The sequence below is a fragment of the Microtus oregoni genome, unplaced genomic scaffold (assembly GCF_018167655.1).
Source record: "Microtus oregoni isolate MIOR12 unplaced genomic scaffold, Mior012 000031F_ref0000149, whole genome shotgun sequence".
NCBI classification, from domain to species: domain Eukaryota; kingdom Metazoa; phylum Chordata; class Mammalia; order Rodentia; family Cricetidae; genus Microtus; species Microtus oregoni.
The window spans coordinates 19,422,411-19,442,699 of NW_024543090.1; the positions used below are offsets into that span (position 1 = coordinate 19,422,411).

General features: G+C 48.3%; 1 protein-coding gene across 1 annotated transcript; it reads left to right on the forward strand.

The window, feature by feature from the left end:
• Positions 1 to 4,362: 4,362 nt before the first annotated feature.
• Thbs1 (thrombospondin 1) lies at positions 4,363 to 19,884 on the forward strand. Its single transcript, XM_041678922.1, has 22 exons — positions 4,363 to 4,490; positions 5,029 to 5,123; positions 5,376 to 5,935; positions 6,789 to 6,864; positions 7,127 to 7,329; positions 7,417 to 7,539; positions 8,282 to 8,375; positions 9,687 to 9,860; positions 10,317 to 10,493; positions 10,810 to 10,983; positions 11,236 to 11,363; positions 11,468 to 11,620; positions 11,978 to 12,196; positions 12,632 to 12,739; positions 13,288 to 13,447; positions 13,580 to 13,698; positions 15,413 to 15,647; positions 15,819 to 16,046; positions 16,202 to 16,473; positions 16,873 to 16,970; positions 17,076 to 17,215; positions 17,820 to 19,884. The coding sequence occupies exons 2-22, from the start codon at positions 5,057 to 5,059 to the stop codon at positions 17,825 to 17,827; spliced, it is 3,516 nt and encodes a 1,171-aa protein (XP_041534856.1). The 5' UTR covers positions 4,363 to 4,490; positions 5,029 to 5,056; the 3' UTR covers positions 17,828 to 19,884.
• Positions 19,885 to 20,289: the final 405 nt, after the last annotated feature.

Sequence of the window (20,289 nt, forward strand, 5' to 3'; positions counted from 1 at the left end):
CCATCTTCAAGTTAGACTTCAGTGGGCAGCAGGACTACCCACACGAGGGAAACTAGTCATTCTTTCATTTTGGGTAGAAGTGACCACAAACCACATGGAGATGTCTTTCTGCTGCGTCTCTTCAATGAGGCTCACACGTGTGACTGTCATCTTAGCTCTAACATCCAAATGAGAAAGAGAATGGGACACCGCTTAACACGGACAAGCAGAGGCCTTCAGTTCTCTGGCTTATAGGTCTTACTTTTGCACACCTCACAAAGGTCCCTCTGGTGTCTTGGAATCTAGCCGTGTGAGAGGCCCTGAAACTCATTTCATCAATCTTCGGAAATTTTCACACAGTCCAAGCCGTGGTCAGGCTGTCCTGTATGTTGGCTTGTCTTATTCCTCTAGCTGACACTCATTGTGTTCTCCCAAGAAAACTTAGAATTATCACTTAATCTGCAGCAGACATGTAAAGACCGCAGACAGTCTGGAAAATTCTGATTTGTAAATAGGTGGTATGAAGGGGCGCGTCAAGCCTTCAGAAAGTTCAAGTCTTTAAAGAAGGAGTGTTTAATCAGCTTCTAAAGCAAAACTCTATCGAGGAAGTTCTGGGAACTCCACTGTCTTATGGTTTTTCAGATCCACAAATTTCCTTAGCAGGGACCTCTGAAGGTCACCCAGTGCGTTGCCAAGTCCCTGGGTGGGAACACACCTAACCCAGGAATCCAGACTACCGAATCCACACTACTTGGGTGAGGGGAGACCAGAAAATACTTCACAACCTTCCTCAGGGACTCTCCAGTATGTGGTCCTCACCTTAGGAAGCTGTTCATTCTAAAGTCACTGCTGTCATGAGGGTCACAAGATCGAGACCTTTTCAGTCTCAGCAAGAAATACAAGCGCAGAACTCAGGTGGGTTTTTCTCCTTAGCAAACCAGCTCAGTTATACTTATTTTTTTAAATACTCATTGTATACAGTCATTGCATATGGTCCTGTGTAGTACATACGGACATTGTCACACAAGGACATGCCGGAATCAAGTCTATTCTCCCACATTCCCCTCCTCTCCCCCTTTTCTCTCCTGGGCAGTTTTTGTTCTCCTCTAATGTCATGTCATACATACGTGATTTTATAGATCAACATAAGATCTAGGAACCACATAAGAGCGAGAGCATAGTAGCTGTCTTTCCAAAACTGCCTTCACTTGATTGACTTACCTCTGGTGGCACCCGTGTTTTTATAAGGGACATAACTTTGTTCTCCTTTATGGCTGAAGAAAAGACACTGTGTGTGTGTGTGTGTGTGTGTGTGTGTGTGTGTGTGTGTGTGTGATACTTCCTTTATTCGTCTCTCTATTCGCCCAGGTTGACTCAGTAACTCCCGTGTAATGGTGCAGGGAGTGCTGGTGTGTAAGCTTCACATGTTGATGTGACGTCCTGTGGGTAAATGCGTGGGTACAGTGTAGCTGTTCGCACGGTAGACCTATTTTTAGTTTCTCCAAGAAGACCCCTCCAGACTTCCATCGTGGCTGCACTGGTTTACATTCCAACTGACCATGTATAAAAGTTCCCTTCCACTCGGGCTGGGAAATGGCTCGGCCAGCAAAGCACTTGCTGTGTAAGGTTGGGGGCCTAGATTCGCACCCCCAGGACCCACGTAAAAAAGTCAGATGTAATCCTAGCACTGAGAGGCAGAGATAAGAGGATAGAAGGGGCTTACTGCTTAGTCAGGCTAGCCCGTTAGTGAGCCCCATGTTCAAAGAAAGATCTTGTATCAAAGAATAAGGTGAAAAGCAATAAGGGAAGACATTTGACGTCATCTTATGACCTACACACACACACACACACACACACACACACATCTTTTAACCATGTGTGTGACTCTTGCACAAAGTCGAGATGCTCCCTGGGACTCCCAGTGGCAGGCAGGATCTTGACGTCTCACTCTACAAACGAGTTGATTGGTGCTCTGCTAAGTAACGTATTCCTTCACGGTGTCTGGAAATCTGGGAGCCCGATTGCCTCCCGTGATTCTCTGCAATGTTCCAAGAACAGGCTGGATTTCTGTAATCTGGTCCCAGTATGTGATGATCGGGCTATATGGGCTAGATCCTAACAGCTGCCTAGGAACCTCAGCCTCTGCAACCTTGTTTTCACCAGGACAGCTGGATTGCCATGTTGTGTTTAGGGAAAGACTGTGTTTATATTCAACATCTCCTAGGCCACTGCCAACTTTCTCTACGAATGCTCTTCCATGATGCGGTGTCTGAAAGACATGGAGGAGGTCAAAACCTGTCTTGAATTGCTGAAAGAAGCCACGCCGCATGCAAGCTGTCCACGACCTGTGGTCTGGGGAGCTGGTGACCTGAAGGGGCAGCCCTGCTTGCTCCTGTGGGTTTTCACAAGGGGAGAAACATCTTAACCTCTGTGGGTATCTTCCATTCATCTCTGTGGCACAAAATTAAGAGGGAAGAGAGGATCCCAAGACCGTTTGTTACTAGCCCCCCCCCCCCCCCCCCGCACTCCAGGAACAGTTCGCTCCTAAGGGCCCCACCAGGAAGAATTAGTGCAAAGCAGGAAATTTAAAATAATCGCTTTTCACAGAGCAAAGGGGCCTTGAGGAAGGAACCGGAAGCGAAGAACAAGCCGGGCTGCTGATTCCAGAATCTTCAATGAGCCGATGAGTCAGCGCTGCCCGTGACTTCAAGGACAGGAATCTAGCTTGACTAATTAATCGTCCAGTAGAAATTTTTACTCCTTGTTCTGAATATTTGAAGTCCAATAAACAAACATGTGTCAGGAACATAGTTATCTACCAGAGGCACTTGCTGTGTTCCCTGCGTAACTAGGGAACACTCTGTAAGCGCCCTCCCCCCTCCCCGCGCCTTGCATACACACGCGCGCGCAGATTACAGACACCTTGTCACAGAACACTCCCACACAAGGAAAGTGAAATTGCTGTGTGATGAGCGTAAACTCGTGGGTGTTTCCAAGCACTGGGAATCAAGCCAGGTGTAACTGATAAGTGGAGGGAGGCCCACCGGTCCCTCCGCCTGGCCCCATTCTGATTACGCTGAAGTCCTTATTTGGTAATGCTTTTACCTGGGTCCCTGAACTCAGGGCCAAGCCTGTTCACGCGGGACCACAGCTGGGGAAGCATCGTCACTGACGTCCCTTCCCAAAGAGATGAATGGAATTCCAGGAAGCTGGAGTCATCTTGGCTTGGGACCGGTGGCATGAAGACCAGACATCAGAGACGGGAGCATCAGGCCTACTCATGGAAATGTGTATACCCACAGAAATGGAACCCAACACCTCGGTTTCGGGAGCCGAAAAATGAAAAGAACGTTTAGGGAGAAAAATGAGGAATAAAATAATAGGCAGAGCGTAATTTATTGCTCTACGGATCGGTTCTGTAAATAAGTGTAAGCTCCTGGAGCCAGACGGTTCAGCATATTCTCTAACCAGTCACGTTAAGAAACACGAGTGGGCACAAAACTGTTTTTCAAGACACAATTTCATTTTTGCCCGGCGGGAGCTGGGCACGAATTCGGTTCTTTAAAATGCCACAAGAAACTCTCCGCCGGGATCCCCTAAATCAGAATACATATGCCGCCCCCAAGCGGCCATCTGAGGAAGCACAGTAGAACTGGGAAAGAACTCTGGACTTGGACCGCTGGAAGGCGACTTTGGTGCACGGTCCTGCTGCTGGCCCTGGCTACACCGCACTTGCCACCCTTAGTGGGTCAGGCGGAAGGCAGGTGTGCGGGGCAGGAGTGGAGCGCGAAGCACAGATGGCGCGGGATCCCCCAACCCACCAGGATTTACCCAAGAGGCTGTTTCCTTATTAAAGTGGTCGGACACATTAGCTTTTTCACTTTTATCTTTAAACCAGATATTTTCAATCTCCAAGTGTCTCCGTCATTGAGGCATTCAAAGAGACGAGCTTTAGTGAAAACACCTTTAAAGGGCCTTAGGCGGTCCCCAAAGGAGCGTTGTGTATGGGAACCCTCAGGCGAAGGGCTGGAACCCTCTTGAGGAGAGCCTTCAGCCTCCGTGGCGCAAGAGCCTAAGCCCTGAGCCCGAGTAAGCCAAGGGCCAAGGCTGCGTGGGTGGAGACCTATTTTTCTGAGAAGTTCCAGGGCTCCTGTGCCCGAACAGCGTCTCCCCCTTCACTTTCAGCCCGTGAGCAGCACGCCAGGCGTTGGGGAGGGGGGGAGGCGGAGAGAGGAACCCGTGTCGTAGTCAGTCCCCCGCCGCCCCCCCTCCTGCCGCTTCCTGCCCCGACTTCTATTGGCCAGGACGATTCCCAGGAATGTGAGCGTCCCTTTAAATGGTCGGTGCTCCTCGAACAAGCCAGCCACTGCCCAGAGTCAGCCTGCTTCATCAGACTCCTGCAGGCAATCCCGACGCAGATACCCAGCTCCGCGTCTCCACCGGAGTCGGTGTCCTTGTCCTTCACTGCACCTTTGCCACCACTCCCCGCCGCTGCGCCCCAGTGCACACAGGTAAGCCACCTACCGCCGCAGCTGAGCACCTGACCAGCCACCTCAGGCCCCTAGGATGCAGACGGTCGAGCGAGCGACTCCCCTGGAGCGTCTACTTTTTCTACTTTCCCCGGTCTCTTTGCCCTAACTGTCCCTCAAGAACTTTCTGGAGCTGGTTCTCTCCAGCCTTAGGATTCACAAACAATTACTCCAGGACACCCCACGATTTTCTCACCGAGTACTCTTTAGGCTGCCTCAGACCTTTGCTGTCCACGTCCCCAAATACATTCTGTAGTCTTGTCTAAAGGATTGCAAGGAAAAACCCCAAATCACTTTACGCCCCTCATCCTGAAACACCACAATCCCCTGTCTCTGGTGCTCTTAGTTTTTACTGGTGCCCTCTGGAAAGTAAATCCTTTTGCCTTTCTTTTCAGCACATATGTGGCCAAAGACAAACACACACACACACACACACACACACACACACACACACACAACTTCTGCCCTCCCACCTTGTGTCCTGGTCTCTGGTTCTAATATCCTGTACTTCTCGTTACAGGCTCCGTGCTGGGCACAGGGGCTCTACCATGGAGCTGGTCTGGGGACTAGGTGTCCTGTTCCTGTTGCATGTGTGTGGCAGCAATCGCATTCCAGGTGAGTCTTTGATATCTCTCTGTGTGTGTCTGTCTCTCTGTCTCTCTGTCTCTCTCTCTCTCTCTCTCTCTCTCTCTCTCTCTCTCTCTCTCTCATCCCCCTCCTATGTTTTCCCTAGGCTGTTTCCTCTGTGCCCTTAGTGCCAGGGTGTAGTTTCCCTGCGGGTGTTCATTCAGCGCTCCGGGTGATCACCAAGAGTTCTCGCCTTGCCTCTGGCAGCCTAGAAAGCTGATTGTCCTGTCTGCCTTACAGAGTCAGGGGCCGACAACAGTGTGTTTGACATCTTCGAACTCATCGGAGCTGCTCGCAAGGGCTCGGGCCGCAGACTGGTGAAGGGCCCTGACCTGTCCAGTCCAGCTTTCCGGATTGAAAACGCCAACCTGATTCCCCCTGTGCCCGATGACAAGTTCCAAGACCTACTGGATGCTGTGTGGGCCGACAAAGGCTTCATCTTCCTGGCTTCCTTGAGGCAGATGAAGAAGACCCGGGGCACACTCCTGGCCGTGGAACGGAAAGACAATTCCGGCCAGATCTTCAGTGTGGTCTCCAACGGCAAAGCAGGCACCCTGGACCTGAGTCTGAGCCTGCCAGGGAAGCAGCAAGTGGTGTCAGTGGAAGAAGCGCTCCTGGCCACTGCCCAGTGGAAGAGCATCACTCTGTTTGTACAAGAGGACCGAGCCCAGCTCTACATTGACTGTGAGAAGATGGAGAGCGCTGAACTAGATGTCCCCATCCAGAGCATCTTTACCAGGGATTTGGCCAAGGTTGCCAGGCTCCGCGTTGCCAAGGGAGACTCCGACGACAATTTTCAGGTAAATCTTTTTACCTGTCGCAAAGGCTATGTGGAGATGTCTGTGGTCTAAAGTATTCCCAGATGTAGGGAGCATCGGACACCCCCAGAGGGCTGGCTAAATCACAAATCACTACCCCAAACTCCAGGGTTTCAGATTTGGTGGGTCCGGTGAGGGGCCTGAGAAATTATGTTTCTAATAAGAAATAAGTTGTAGTGGTGCAGGGGCCTGGGAATCATGCTTCCACAGCTACCCAGAGAAACAAGAAATGCTTTTCCTTTTACACTCAACCTAGTCCATTAGCAGACACTGCTTATATGCTCTTAAGAGAATAACCGGCCAATTTTAACACAGCTTGAAAAGGGTACTTTGTCAGCATTTGAGTGTCTGGTTATAGGGTGTTCTGGATGTTTCCAGTCTGGATCCAAGGTAGGAGTAGCAGTCCGGTCATGTGCTGCTGTGCCTTGTCTGTCTGTCTGTCTCTCTCTCTGTCTCTCTCTCTCTCTCTCTCTCTCTCTCTCTCTGTCTCTCTCTCTCTGGTTTTGAACTCCCTCCCTCACTAACTTGATGACACTGGGGAGTGTACCGGAGTATCCTGTTCTCCAGACTTGGGATCAGATTCCATTTCCTGTGTCCCCCAAGCAGTCCCATAACTAGATAACTGGATCCTTTGTAACATGCTCAAGTTGGCAGAACACACAATGAGGATTTTGAAGTTGTTTGGCAATTTATGACCGTGTGATATTTTGGCAGGGTGATCTTAAAACAGTTCTTTTAAACTTTGGGAGTGCTTGTCACGTGCTTTTCCAAGCAGAGCTGAGATAGGCCGCCCCACCCACCCCCACTGTCTACATTGTGTGTCCTCTGCCCACAGGGGGTGCTGCAGAATGTGAGGTTTGTCTTTGGAACCACCCCAGAAGACATTCTCAGGAACAAAGGCTGCTCCAGCTGTGAGTACCCCTGTGTTTGGAAGATTTGGGGGATCCCACCAAAATACCCCAAGAAAAGCAAGCAGCTCCAGGATCCGTACACGGCATCCCAGGGAAACAGAGTTGAAGTATACAGAAGTGACCCTCACAGGGTACTCCACCCTTGTATGCACTCACTCTACACTCATCCCTCATCCCAAATGAAATGTCTCTTACAACCAAGAACCTGCAGGGGCTGGTGGCATCAGCTGCTGAAGCCTTTCTCTTGCATGTTGTTTCCCAGCCGCTGCCAACATCCTTCTGACCCTCGACAACAACGTGGTGAACGGCTCCAGCCCCGCCATCCGCACCGACTACACTGGCCACAAAACAAAGGACCTGCAAGCCATCTGTGGCCTCTCCTGCGACGAACTCTCCAGCATGGTCCTGGAATTCAACAGCCTGCGCACCATCGTGAAAACGCTGCAGGACAGCATCCGCAAAGTGGTCAGTACTCCCATTGGCCAGCCCTTGAAGATCACTCTGGGTGGTCCCGTGGGAGGCCTGACACTCATGAGCACTCTCCCCTTTCAGACGGAGGAGAATAGAGAGCTGGCCAGCGAGCTGAGGCGGCCTCCCCTCTGCTTCCACAATGGAGTCCAGTACAGGAACAATGAGGAATGGACTGTAGACAGCTGCACTGAGTGTCACTGCCAGGTAAGGGACACTCACAAACTACAGTAAGCCTTAGTGCCCTGTGTCTCAGGAGATACTCAAATGACCACACCCATTGTTAAATACCCCCTTGCTATCAAAGTGGTTTTTTCCCTTTAATATGTAATTATGACATCTATGAATTCCTTTTTAACTCTGGAAAGGTTATCAAAGTCTTAATCCCATATCAGGCTGAGTAGCTAAGAGAACAAATCTACCTAAACATTGGAGTCATTTAGCTGCTTAAGTTCAAAGACCAGGTATTGAATGTCAGGTACATAAAACCTACTCAGAACTTTCTTTTTGGACCAGCCCTGGTTTGTATTCAGCTCTGGCAAGGAGGCTCTGCTAACACTGTTCAGATCTCAAGCTCACCAGGGAAAGTCAAGTTAAAATGCAAACCACTGATTACTGAACTGGCGACGCAACCCTCGTTAAATTCCCATTTTTCTCTAATCGGTGATAAAGCTGTATCTACGTTTGAGAGGCTGATAGGAACTACAGAGTTTGGTGACTTCCCTTGCACACATGTGTTGTTCTGTGACCTCCACACATGACAGAGCAGCAGATAGCAAGGTGACACTGAGGACTTCAGATCCAGCAGGGACTTCCCTCCTATAAAAACTACTCTGCTGGCGTATTTACCACCCTGGTTGACTCATGGCTTAGCATGGAAATGCCACAGAAAGCTCCTCTTTGCGATGTGCTTGGTAACATATTTCCCTCTCCTTCACCTGCCTTGCAGAACTCAGTTACCATCTGCAAAAAGGTGTCCTGCCCCATCATGCCCTGCTCCAATGCCACCGTTCCCGATGGAGAATGCTGTCCCCGGTGTTGGCGTAAGTTCCAAAAATGGTCTAACCATTCTTCAGAGGCTAGTTCAGTTTGGGGGGGACATTCTGACAGCTGGACACGACACTGGAGACCAGCCTCTCCCAGCTCATTAGATATTTCAAATCAGATTCTTGCAGGCAGACTTGGATAGCTAGAAGCTAGTCTCTTGAACAGAGCCGGAGTCTCCATGGTGACCAAATCTGAACTACCCATCTGGATTATGGCATAGGCAATGATCTTGAAGGAGTTTATGGATTCTGGTGTTATACTGTGAGGAGAAAAGATGAATATGGCAGTAGGCTTAAGCTGATTGCTTTTAGAAATTAATCTTTTTGTTAGAGAAAATTATTCACCGAGAATTAGTAGAAACTCGTGTAAGGGTTGCATTGAGGCTTGAAAAGGTGCCTGTTTTATCTGCAATGATTGGAGGCCCTAAGAGATTAGCATCTGTTAAAGTTCCAGGGTGATAAAAAGAACCCAGCTACTCTGCAGCTGTGTGACTTTCTGCCTCTGGGGCTTGTTGCCAGCACTATCGCTTTGTTGAGGAGATATATTAATGCGGAAGGCACAGGTCATAAAAGTGACTCAAAAGTGACTCATCTTGGATCGGCAAGAAACCAGGGATGTCCCATTGCCCTTCACTCACATGTACAGAGTGGCACGCGTGTGCCATGGGTCAGAAGAGTCAACCCCATGGCAGCAATTGTGGCACAGCCATGGTTTTCTGTGTTGGGCAGATCTCTCTATGTCCAGCGTCTATCTGAGATGTGAGTTACAGGGGACAAAGCCAGCTGAGAGCTAGCAGGGCTGTGAGCCTGAACCAGGAGTCCCTGTCCTCTGGCAGACACTTGTGATTGTTGTCATGGTGTCTGAGCAGATAGTAAACAGTTTCCTCTTGTGAAACTGTGTACGAGGACACCAGACGCTGGAGTGAGAGGACAGACAAGCCTGCTAACCTCATGGCTGAGGCAGAGACAAAGCCCCGTCAGACTGCCTTCAAACACCTGGTCCGGGGCTTTCCTGACCGAAAGGAATGATATAATCTAGCTGCCTAAGACACTGATGCTCTCCGACATCAGTACCTGGAAACACTTGAGACAGTAAGGGGGAACATGCTGTGTGAGCAGGCCTTCACAGGGTACATCTTCACCCCAGACCTGTACACATGGTGACCCGGGATGAACTCCTGGGCCACTGGTCCAAGATTTATGCTGCTTTTTCTCCTGCATAATGGACCCTCTGTGCCCTTTGTCCAGGGAGATCTCTTATGGGTCACACGGTCATTGGGTGCCAAATTACCCCGTTTCTCCCCACAGCCAGCGACTCTGCTGATGATGGCTGGTCCCCCTGGTCTGAGTGGACTTCCTGCTCTGCAACATGTGGCAATGGAATCCAGCAGCGTGGCCGCTCCTGTGACAGCCTCAACAACAGATGCGAGGGCTCTTCAGTACAGACAAGGACCTGCCACATCCAGGAGTGTGACAAGAGATGTAAGCGTCATGGCCACTAAGGGGTGACAATCTCACTTCTCCATGCTGTCCCCACCAAGAGGAGCTCTGTAGCGAGGAGCCTGAGGGCACAGGTTCTGGGCTTGGGATCTGAGTCTCCATTATACTCCAAACCTCTGCACTCTTGAGCGTGGCCTTCCCTTGCTGAGGCCCCTCCTCATCTATAACATGGGAATGATAACCATTCTTGATAAAGTTTTATTAGGCATTTTCTCTAGATAATACACATGAAACAATTTGAATAGACCTTGGCTCTTGACCAGCAACCTATAAATGTTTGGCTATTGATATCAACTCGCACAGACAGCTAAATACTATCTCTCCTGTATATTGGCATGTGGCCATAGTTTCTACTTGTTAGAATTATTGGTGTCTGAGACTTCCTTTGTGGCCCCTTCCAAAGCAGCACCGTTTGTGACCATCCGATTTACCTTTCAGTTAAACAGGATGGTGGCTGGAGCCACTGGTCCCCGTGGTCGTCTTGTTCTGTGACCTGCGGGGATGGCGTGATCACAAGGATCCGGCTCTGTAACTCTCCCAGCCCCCAGATGAATGGGAAGCCCTGTGAAGGTGAAGCTCGGGAGACCAAAGCCTGCAAGAAAGACGCCTGCCCAAGTAAGTGTGGGTCTGACCCCGGGACACATGGGAGGCAGCTCTACCCGGCTGGTTACCTCCTCTCTGTGGCCTCCAGTTCAATGGACCATGGAGCATGGGGGCTCACTCACTAGAGAAACAAACAGATACAAAGTCCTGCATGTTCAGCGACTTCTTTTAATGAAAAACAGAAAGAAAACCATTCCAACCATCCCCGGTTCCCAAGCATTCTCTCCATGGCCAGGTTAAAGGCATTTCCGACAGGCTCCAGACATGCTTCTGGGACAGCGAAAGCACCTGAAAACTGAATTTTTACATGTGGCTTACTTTCTTACAGTCAATGGAGGCTGGGGTCCCTGGTCACCATGGGACATCTGCTCTGTCACCTGTGGAGGAGGGGTGCAGAGACGCAACCGACTCTGTAACAACCCCACACCTCAGTTCGGAGGCAAAGACTGCGTTGGTGATGTCACTGAAAATCAAGTTTGCAACAAGCAGGACTGTCCAATTGGTGAGCTGTGAAGCCAGGAACAAAACCACCTGGGAGGTTTCTGATCTATGAATGCCACAGTCAGCACTCACTCAGGGAGGGGAGGCTGTCCGTCTCTCATTGGCCCTGGTGGTCTGATTACTCTAAGATGCATGGGGACCATTCCCAGTAACAGAGACCCTACGATGTCTTCCTCTGTACCATTTCTAAGGAGCACATGACACTAACAGCGACCTAGATGCAACCATTTACCTATCTCTTACCTCATCTCAGATGGATGCCTGTCCAACCCCTGCTTCGCTGGTGCCAAGTGTACCAGTTATCCTGATGGCAGCTGGAAATGTGGCGCATGTCCTCCTGGCTACAGCGGAAATGGCATCCAGTGCAAAGATGTCGATGAGGTAAGGAACCAATCAGAATGGAGAAAGCGGCTAACCTGGCCCAGGGCCCTTCCTTAAGACAGCGTTGATCCAAGTGCTGAGCAAACTCTCAATTTCATCCACAGTGCACAGAAGTCCCTGATGCCTGCTTCAATCACAATGGAGAACACCGGTGTAAGAACACAGACCCTGGTTACAACTGCCTGCCCTGCCCGCCACGGTTCACTGGCACCCAGCCCTTTGGCAGAGGGGTCGAACATGCCATGGCCAACAAGCAGGTACAGTGGAGGAGCAGGACAGTGTAGAAGAGGGCTGTAAACCAAACCACTGACAAGCAGAGGGCATGGAATGCCCAGTCTCAGATATAAGACTGGGCGACCAACATGTTTGAAAACGCTGTGCTGAGAAGAGCTGTGTCCGATGGGCTTACACAGGCCATGTTTGACATGCTCGGCAGTTCAATGTCAAACAGCTTTTTCCCGTAGCCTGGATATCCTCAGAATGGAGAGGGACAGAGGAACCCCCCTTTCTCCTAGTAGGGCCTCTGTCTGCTTCAGGAGGGGAGGGATCTAGACTCTATGGTGTCTTGGGACTTTCGAGCATTCTGTGATAGCCTGGGGATACTGTACCCTCAGGTGTGCAAGCCACGAAACCCCTGCACGGATGGGACACACGACTGCAACAAGAATGCCAAGTGCAACTACCTGGGCCACTACAGTGACCCAATGTACCGCTGTGAGTGCAAGCCTGGCTACGCTGGCAATGGTATCATCTGTGGAGAGGACACCGACCTCGACGGCTGGCCTAACGAGAACCTGGTGTGCGTGGCCAATGCAACTTACCACTGCAAAAAGGTACCGCCAGCCTCCCTCATGGGCTTCCCTCTTGGGAGTGTGCCGAGGAATTCTGAGGGTTGAGGAACTGAAAATGAAACAAAGATTAAGCCTCCCAGGTGCAGAAGGACATTAACTCTTATTATCTTGGAGTCATTTGGTGCCAAGATCTCCAATAGGACAGGCTCTTTTGACATCTGTATCCCAGAGTCAATTGCTTTGTTCAAGAAGGCCGCCCTGCTGGTGCCTTACAGAGTGTGCATGCCTTATGGCCACAGAGTGTATGAACTCCACAAGAGTAACCTCCCAAAATATCTCTCGTGGCTTCACCTTGCCCTAAAAGCATGCCTGCGCCTGAGCACTCTGTTAGGATATCCCAGTGTGGGCCTTCATGTATGTACCAAGCGAGGGAATGCTAACTGTAGCTGTTGCGTGTCTTCTTTTTTTTCACCTTAGGACAACTGCCCCAACCTTCCCAACTCAGGGCAGGAAGACTATGACAAAGATGGAATCGGTGATGCCTGTGATGACGACGATGACAATGACAAAATCCCAGATGACAGGGTAGGGACAAGATGCTCTCTAGTTCTCCTTTATCCTCGTGAAACAATGGCAACCCGAAACACTAGGATCTGAGGGCCTTGCAGAGCGATAGCAAAACACATATGTCAAACTGAAGTGTTAGATCATTAGAAACTCGTCGGTACGTCTCCATAGTCTTTGGACACAGGTGTTGCTTAAAGAATGGTTAAAGAGTTTTGGTTTTCATCACAGCTTCCCCCAATTTGAGAAATTACGGTGATACACATAGCATTCTGTTCCCAAGATTCAATTCAGATATAATGTCTTTCTGAAAATATTTTTATGATGATAGCTGAGATGATGAAGTTATACTTTGTCTCTCTCTTCATTGTCACCAAAAAGAACCTAGTTTTCATCCATTGTGTCTTCCCATGTTGGTATTTTACCTGCGCTGAATACTGTTAGTGTATCGACCAAGTACAAGACAACCACTGCAGATCCTTAGGGGTGTATAGTTCTGTATATGGGGTTGAAGGCATCAGCTGGTTTCCTAGGCAGTCTCATAGAGTGTCCATTTCTCCTCTTTGCAGGACAACTGTCCGTTCCATTACAACCCAGCCCAGTATGACTGGGACAGAGATGACGTGGGAGACCGCTGTGACAACTGCCCCTACAACCACAACCCTGACCAGGCAGACACAGACAACAACGGAGAGGGAGATGCCTGCGCTGTGGACATCGATGGAGATGGTGAGGCTTTCCCTGGCTTGACGGCCTGCAGAGGCAGTGACACACAGGGCTTACTTAGTGTCTGTTACTGTGGGATTTAGTTGACATGTATGAAGCTACAGGACTCAGCTCCCATCTCTCCCCCCTCCATAGGCATCCTCAATGAACGAGACAACTGCCAGTATGTTTACAACGTGGACCAGAAGGACACTGACATGGATGGAGTTGGAGATCAGTGTGACAACTGCCCCCTGGAGCACAATCCAGACCAGGTAGGTGAACTCCAGGAGGTGTTGTGTCTTCCTTTCTATGCCTTTAAGGCGGTGAGTTCAACAGACTTCAAGCTCCACCATTACTGGGGTTCCCAGGATCCCCAGACCCATTTGCAATGCACTGTAAAGAGTTTGCCTGATATGAGCCCTTGGCAAACTCTCCCAGAGATTAGTATAGAAATCCTGTGACCTTGGTCTTGTTTGCTGCTGCCGTTAAGATAAATTACACACAGAGCTGAGACTGGCAGTTACAGTCATAGCCGATACATGGAAAACAGGGAGGCGGTAACCAGAAGTGAAATAAGCACCTGTGTCGTGGTCAGCAACAGAGTCTGGTAGGAAATCAGGAAGCTAAAGGACTTCTCAGAGCTGGAGAAAGCCTGATTTCTCCCGTTCTCCCAATGAACCCAGCCTCAGGGCTCCTCCCTGTGCAAGCTGTGGGTGCTCCCGATGGTGCAAATATGTATCAGCACACGGGTTCCCGATGGCGTAGGTGCGTGTCAGCACACGGGTTTCCGGTGGCGTAGGTGCGTGTCAGCACACGGGTTCCCAATGGTGTAGGTGCGTGTCAGCACACGGGTTCCCGGTGGCGTAGGTGCGTGTCAACACACGGGTTCCTGATGGCGTAGGTGCGTGTCAGCACACGGGTTCCCGGTGGCGTAGGTGTGTGTTAGCACATGGGTTCCCGGTGGCGTAGGTGCGTGTCAGCACACGGGTTTCCAGGACCAGAGTTGTCCTTTTGTGTCACTGTGAATCGTGAGCTTTCTTATTCTTAAAATGATGGTTCTGAAAGGTTTAGCAATCAGAAATTCAAACAGAAATTTTTTTAAGGACTAGAGAGATGAGAACTCAAGTTCCTCCTAATTATGAAGTTGTATCATTCTAAAACCAAGATGACTTCAAGCCAGCATCATAGGAAACCCTGACTGCCCTGTACTCTCTGAAGAGGTCACCTGTTAGTGTGTGGGCCTGCCAGGTTATTAAACATCTTAACCTCACTGAATGAGTTTTTGATTCCTCAGATTAGAGGAAATTTTATAACCAAATTTAAACATCATATAAAAATCTCAAAAACAAAGTCTGTGTAAATACTAGCAAGAAAACATCCAGTGTTTATATAAACAGTCCCTAAACACCTCACACATATTGAGTGCTAAGCATTCTGGGAAAATCTGTTTTGAAAAAAATTTAGGGTTTGACACTTTATCTGAGCCAACAGATAAAATCTTTATGGAATAGATGTATAAAGTCAAACACTTCAAAAATAAAAAAGTAACTAACATCTCATACATATTGAGCAGTCTGCACAGACTGTGCCATGATTCAAGGCCTGGAGTAGAAGTTGACCTGTCAGTAGTTTGCTGTTAATGTCAATGGGAAATTATGAAATGTACATCAGGGGATTTCAGTAAGCATTAAGATATAAACAATAAACATCGAGTTCCCTTGAGTGGTATAAAAATAACTCTGTGTTAGTTAGAAAGCCTTCTTGTGTATATTTTTCAAATATTAAATGTCTCTTCTCAACTTTCACATAAAAATAAGGATCAAGGTAAAACCCTCTTTAAAACTTGATGAGTCCTTCTGTGGTAATAGGAAAGTAAACCTGGGTCCCACTGTCCATAGAGAATTTCCCTGCCCCAGGGGCACCGATGTTGCCTTTAACCTTAGTGTGTATTATCTGATTCACCCTCCACTGATGCCTCTCTTCCAGCTGGACTCTGACTCAGACCGCATAGGGGACACCTGTGACAACAATCAGGACATCGATGAGGATGGCCATCAGAACAATATGGACAACTGTCCCTATGTGCCTAATGCCAACCAGGCCGACCATGACAAAGATGGCAAAGGAGATGCCTGTGACCATGATGATGACAATGACGGCATCCCTGATGACAGGGACAATTGCAGGCTGGTGCCCAATCCTGACCAGAAGGACTCTGATGGTGAGTCATGTGGCCACTACTGAATAGCATGCCTGACATCTTAGCTGTCTAGAAGGAAGAAAGAAAAGCAGAGCCCCTGAAAAGACAAAGTAACCAAACACCAGTGAATTTGTGACCCACTCATAATAGCACTTCAGAATTTCACTCAATGTTTGCCTTTTTTGACCTTAGGTGATGGCCGAGGTGATGCCTGCAAAGACGACTTTGATCATGACAGTGTGCCAGACATTGATGACATCTGTCCTGAGAACGTTGACATCAGTGAAACTGATTTCCGCCGGTTCCAGATGATTCCTCTAGATCCTAAGGGAACCTCCCAAAATGACCCTAACTGGGTCGTGCGCCATCAGGGCAAAGAGCTTGTCCAGACAGTGAACTGTGACCCTGGTCTTGCTGTGGGTGAGTAGTGAGCTCCTTAGATCCAGAGGGGATAACGCCAGAAGGAGGCAAACATGAATTATGACCATTGAGCTTGTGGAGGGGACCTATGACCTCAGGGTATCTGCGAACATTGTGGAGAACCCTGTTGATCTGACTCTGGCCTTGCCTTCCAGGCTATGATGAGTTTAATGCTGTGGACTTCAGTGGCACCTTCTTCATCAACACCGAGAGGGATGATGACTATGCTGGCTTCGTGTTTGGCTACCAGTCCAGCAGCCGCTTCTACGTCGTGATGTGGAAACAAGTCACCCAGACCTACTGGGACACCAACCCCACAAGGGCTCAGGGATATTCGGGCCTGTCTGTAAAGGTTGTGAATTCCACCACAGGGCCTGGCGAGCACCTGCGGAATGCCCTGTGGCACACAGGAAACACCCCTGGCCAGGTGAGAAGCTACATCATCTAGAAGGGAGAGTTGATGGACCCCTGGGGAGGACAGGAGACAGTTCACACTGGGGAGTCTTGACTGTCAAGCTCCCAGAATCACCAACAGTGGTACAGAACTCTAGTGTGTTAGAAGCGAGTGGGTTAAAGCCAAGAGTTCTGCTTTAAATCCTCAGGCAGCGTCAGCCACTTCAAGCCAAACCCTCCTTTCCTTGTCCCCTCTCTGCTTTATGGTCACTGAGTGGCACACAGTAACTGAGAGATGCCTTCGGGAAAGTTCCATACTGCCCCTTCTCCAAACACAGGTCAACTCGTTAGCTTTTAAGCCGTTTTATGTGGAATGAAACCCGAATCTTCAGAGGGAGCTGGGTTTCAACCTTTTCTGGTCCTTTTCCTTCAGGTGCGCACCCTGTGGCACGACCCTCGTCACATAGGCTGGAAGGATTTCACTGCTTACAGGTGGCGGCTTAGCCACAGGCCGAAGACAGGTTACATCAGGTAAGGTTGCTGTGATTAAACTTCACTATAGCCACACCAAATCTGCTCAAAGGATAAGACCGGGAAGTGGCAGTCCCATGAATGAGATCTTTTTCTTCTGTGCAGGGTGGTGATGTATGAAGGAAAGAAAATCATGGCCGACTCAGGACCCATTTATGATAAAACCTACGCTGGCGGTAGACTAGGTCTATTTGTCTTCTCTCAAGAAATGGTGTTCTTCTCAGACATGAAATACGAATGTCGAGGTAGGAGCCACACCCATGAACATACAGTTAACATGTCTACAGATCGAAAGGATTGCAATGACGGGAGGGTCTCATGTGAAGACAATGTTGGGGAGAGGGCTGGTCATTTCCATTTTGCTTTTGAGGATACAATGCTAAACGTGAAATCGATGGCATCCCGAATCTTTATCAGGAATATGAGCTTGCCCAGCAGTCTCTGAACTCCTACACAGGTCAGAGGCAGAAGTAAGCAAGTAGCTACAAACATTAGACTTTATGGGTAGCACTTTGAAGGTCTGTGTGTTTCTGTAGCTCATACTTGGCTTATGGTTTTATTCATGCCATCACAACACAGACCAGGCACAGGAAGAGTATTGGTTTTCACTAATAGCCTTAGCTTTAGCGCCTCCATTTCCTTCATCCCATGGTTAAACTCTAGCATCAGACCCACCACAGAGCAAGTTCTTAGTACATATTTGCTGAGTCTGATGTCCGCAAGCTCATGATTCTGTGCCTGTCAGGGCTAGAGAGTCAGCCCTGAGCCGCTAGTCCAGTGATTCATACTAGGATGACTGTGTGCCTGTTGATTGCTTTCCATTTACATACGTCTTTGCTTACTTAACAGATTCCTAATCACTAGCTGTCAGTCATAACCAGCACTGGCATTGCACCTTCTGGAACCAAGGGCTAAAGGAAACCCCCCTGCCAGGACCACCTCTCCCTGCCTTCCTTGCTTCTCTTCTTGCGTACTACGGACTTCTAGAGCCTGTGACCTGCCTCAAGAAAATGCAGCCTTCAAACCCAGACTCAACACTCTTGGCCTTTAACGAATGAGAATGGATCTTCCAAGAACGTGAAGACTAATGACGTCAGTTTGCTTTTGCGAAAGCGAAAGTGTCTCTTTACTTCCCGCTGGGAAGGTGCCCACTGCACTCCGCCTTCCTCACAGAGCCAGGGCTTCTGTGAGGGCATCTCCAGGCAGCGCTCTCAGAAGCGTTTCCAGGCATGTCAGAGAAAGAAGGACTCACTAGAACTCAGCACCGAGCCACCCCTGACGTAGGTCCTCAGGAGTGGGGAAGCAGGAGCCAAAGGAGGATGCTTACCCAAGAGACGATGGTATGAAGAGAATCCGGAGGCGCTGTTACTCGTTCGGTACTAAGTCATTTTCAGGGGACAGACAGACAGACTTGCTGCATCTGCTGACCTGTGTGAGTTAACCTGACCATCCATACGGGCGCTTGAGTAACAGGAAGGGAAGGAAAGCCTGGCTTCCAGACTTCCTCCCTTCGGGCGCTTATCACACATCTGCAGTGGTCAGGGTAGGGGTCTGGCTGCCCTTGGCTGGTCATGCTGGAACTGATGGTTCGTTCTGCACACGCAATGTGCAGATGTAGCAGGAGCACAGGAGACCATCTCAGTGAGCTCTCGCTGCCTCTGCAGGAGGGGCAGCACGCCTTCATTTTATGGTTAGAACGGCACAAATTTTCTATCAACCTACCTGAAACATTCCTTTTCCTTTTTTCTTTTTTCTGTTTCCTCAGTTACCATGGAGTTTTCCAATTCTCTTCTGGTTTTTAACAAACGCTTTAGCAATGTAATATATTTATATTTTTTTTTCTCCCTACTCTGGAGAGGACACGTCTGAAGGATTGTTACTGAAACAGGAAGCGTGGGACTATCTGAATCACCCTCGTAGTGAGTCTTTATGACTGTAAGATTGTAAATACAGATTATTTATTAACCCTATTCTACCTGGAATTAGATTGCATATGGCAAATGTTTGCGAGCAGGTAGCTGAGGTGGATCAGCAAAGCTCTCCAAAACCAGTGTGTGGAAAGCCAGCAGAAGTTGCTACTTCTCGGTTCGGGGCTTAGAGTGAATGATTCATGCTCCCTTGGCTTTCCCCCTGAGTTTTCTTTCTTTCCAAGTGGAATTAGGTGACCACCAGCTGCACGAGCTTCTCCTTGTAAAGGAAGCCATGAACACTCTAGGGCTAGTCCACACCACCCTGTGCCTATTCCAGGGAGGAGAAAACATAATCACCTTCCTTTTTTTTCTCTCATTTCCCCAAAAGATACAAAGGTGGAACTTATATACAAATATTACCTCATTTGTTGTGTGACTGAGTAAAGAATTTTGGATCAAGTAGAAAGAGTTTAAGTGTCAATAAACTTAAAACTACTGTCGTGTCTGAAAAGTCAGTGTTGTAGATAGCATGAACATCCTTTGCGGAAGATGATCCCAATAAAGAAATAGCTTTGAAATGTTAAATACAACCTCTCAAGGTTCTGGTTTTGTCCTAACATCTTGTACTCTGTTGCTTTATTTTTATAAATTATTTTCTCATAGCCATTGGAACAGAGATCTCAGACTATGTAGATATGCTATTTAAATAATTTATCAGGAAATACTGTCTGTAGAGTTGGTATTTCTATTTTTATATGTTTGCACACTGAATTGAAGAAATGTCGGTTTTTCTTATTTTGTTTTAGTTTGTTTCTTTGGTTTCGTTTTTGTCTTTGCTTTTGACTCCCCAGTTTTTACTATTTGCCAATACCCCCTTTTTCTAGGAACATGCTTTTTTTTTGTACACATTTTTATCCATTTTACATTCTAAAGCAGTGTAACTTGTATTTTACTGTTTCTTATGTACAAGGAACAACAATAAATCATATGGAAATTTATATTTATACTTTCTGTGTCTGTGTTTATTTTGTTCTTGATTGTCTGGCTATCATGGAGGTATGGGCAAAAGTCATCCTTTAACCAATAGCACAGTTAACCACATATACATTCTTAACCACATATACAGCATGGCAGGAAATAGCATTCATGGTTCCTGTGTGATTGACAGATGCTAGACTCAGAAGACACATTTGCTAGATTTTTGGAAGAAAAAAAAAGCATGAATCTGCCACATGAAAACCTTAAAATAAAAATGACCCTTGAGTCATAGGCCCCAAAGAAAACATTTCGTATTTTATTAATATTAGGTGTCTTATGTTGAATCCTCAAAGTCCAGTTCTGTTTCTAAAAGGAACAGTGATGACAAAGGAAAGGACAGCTGGGAGAATATGTGACTTTTCCTGACCCTA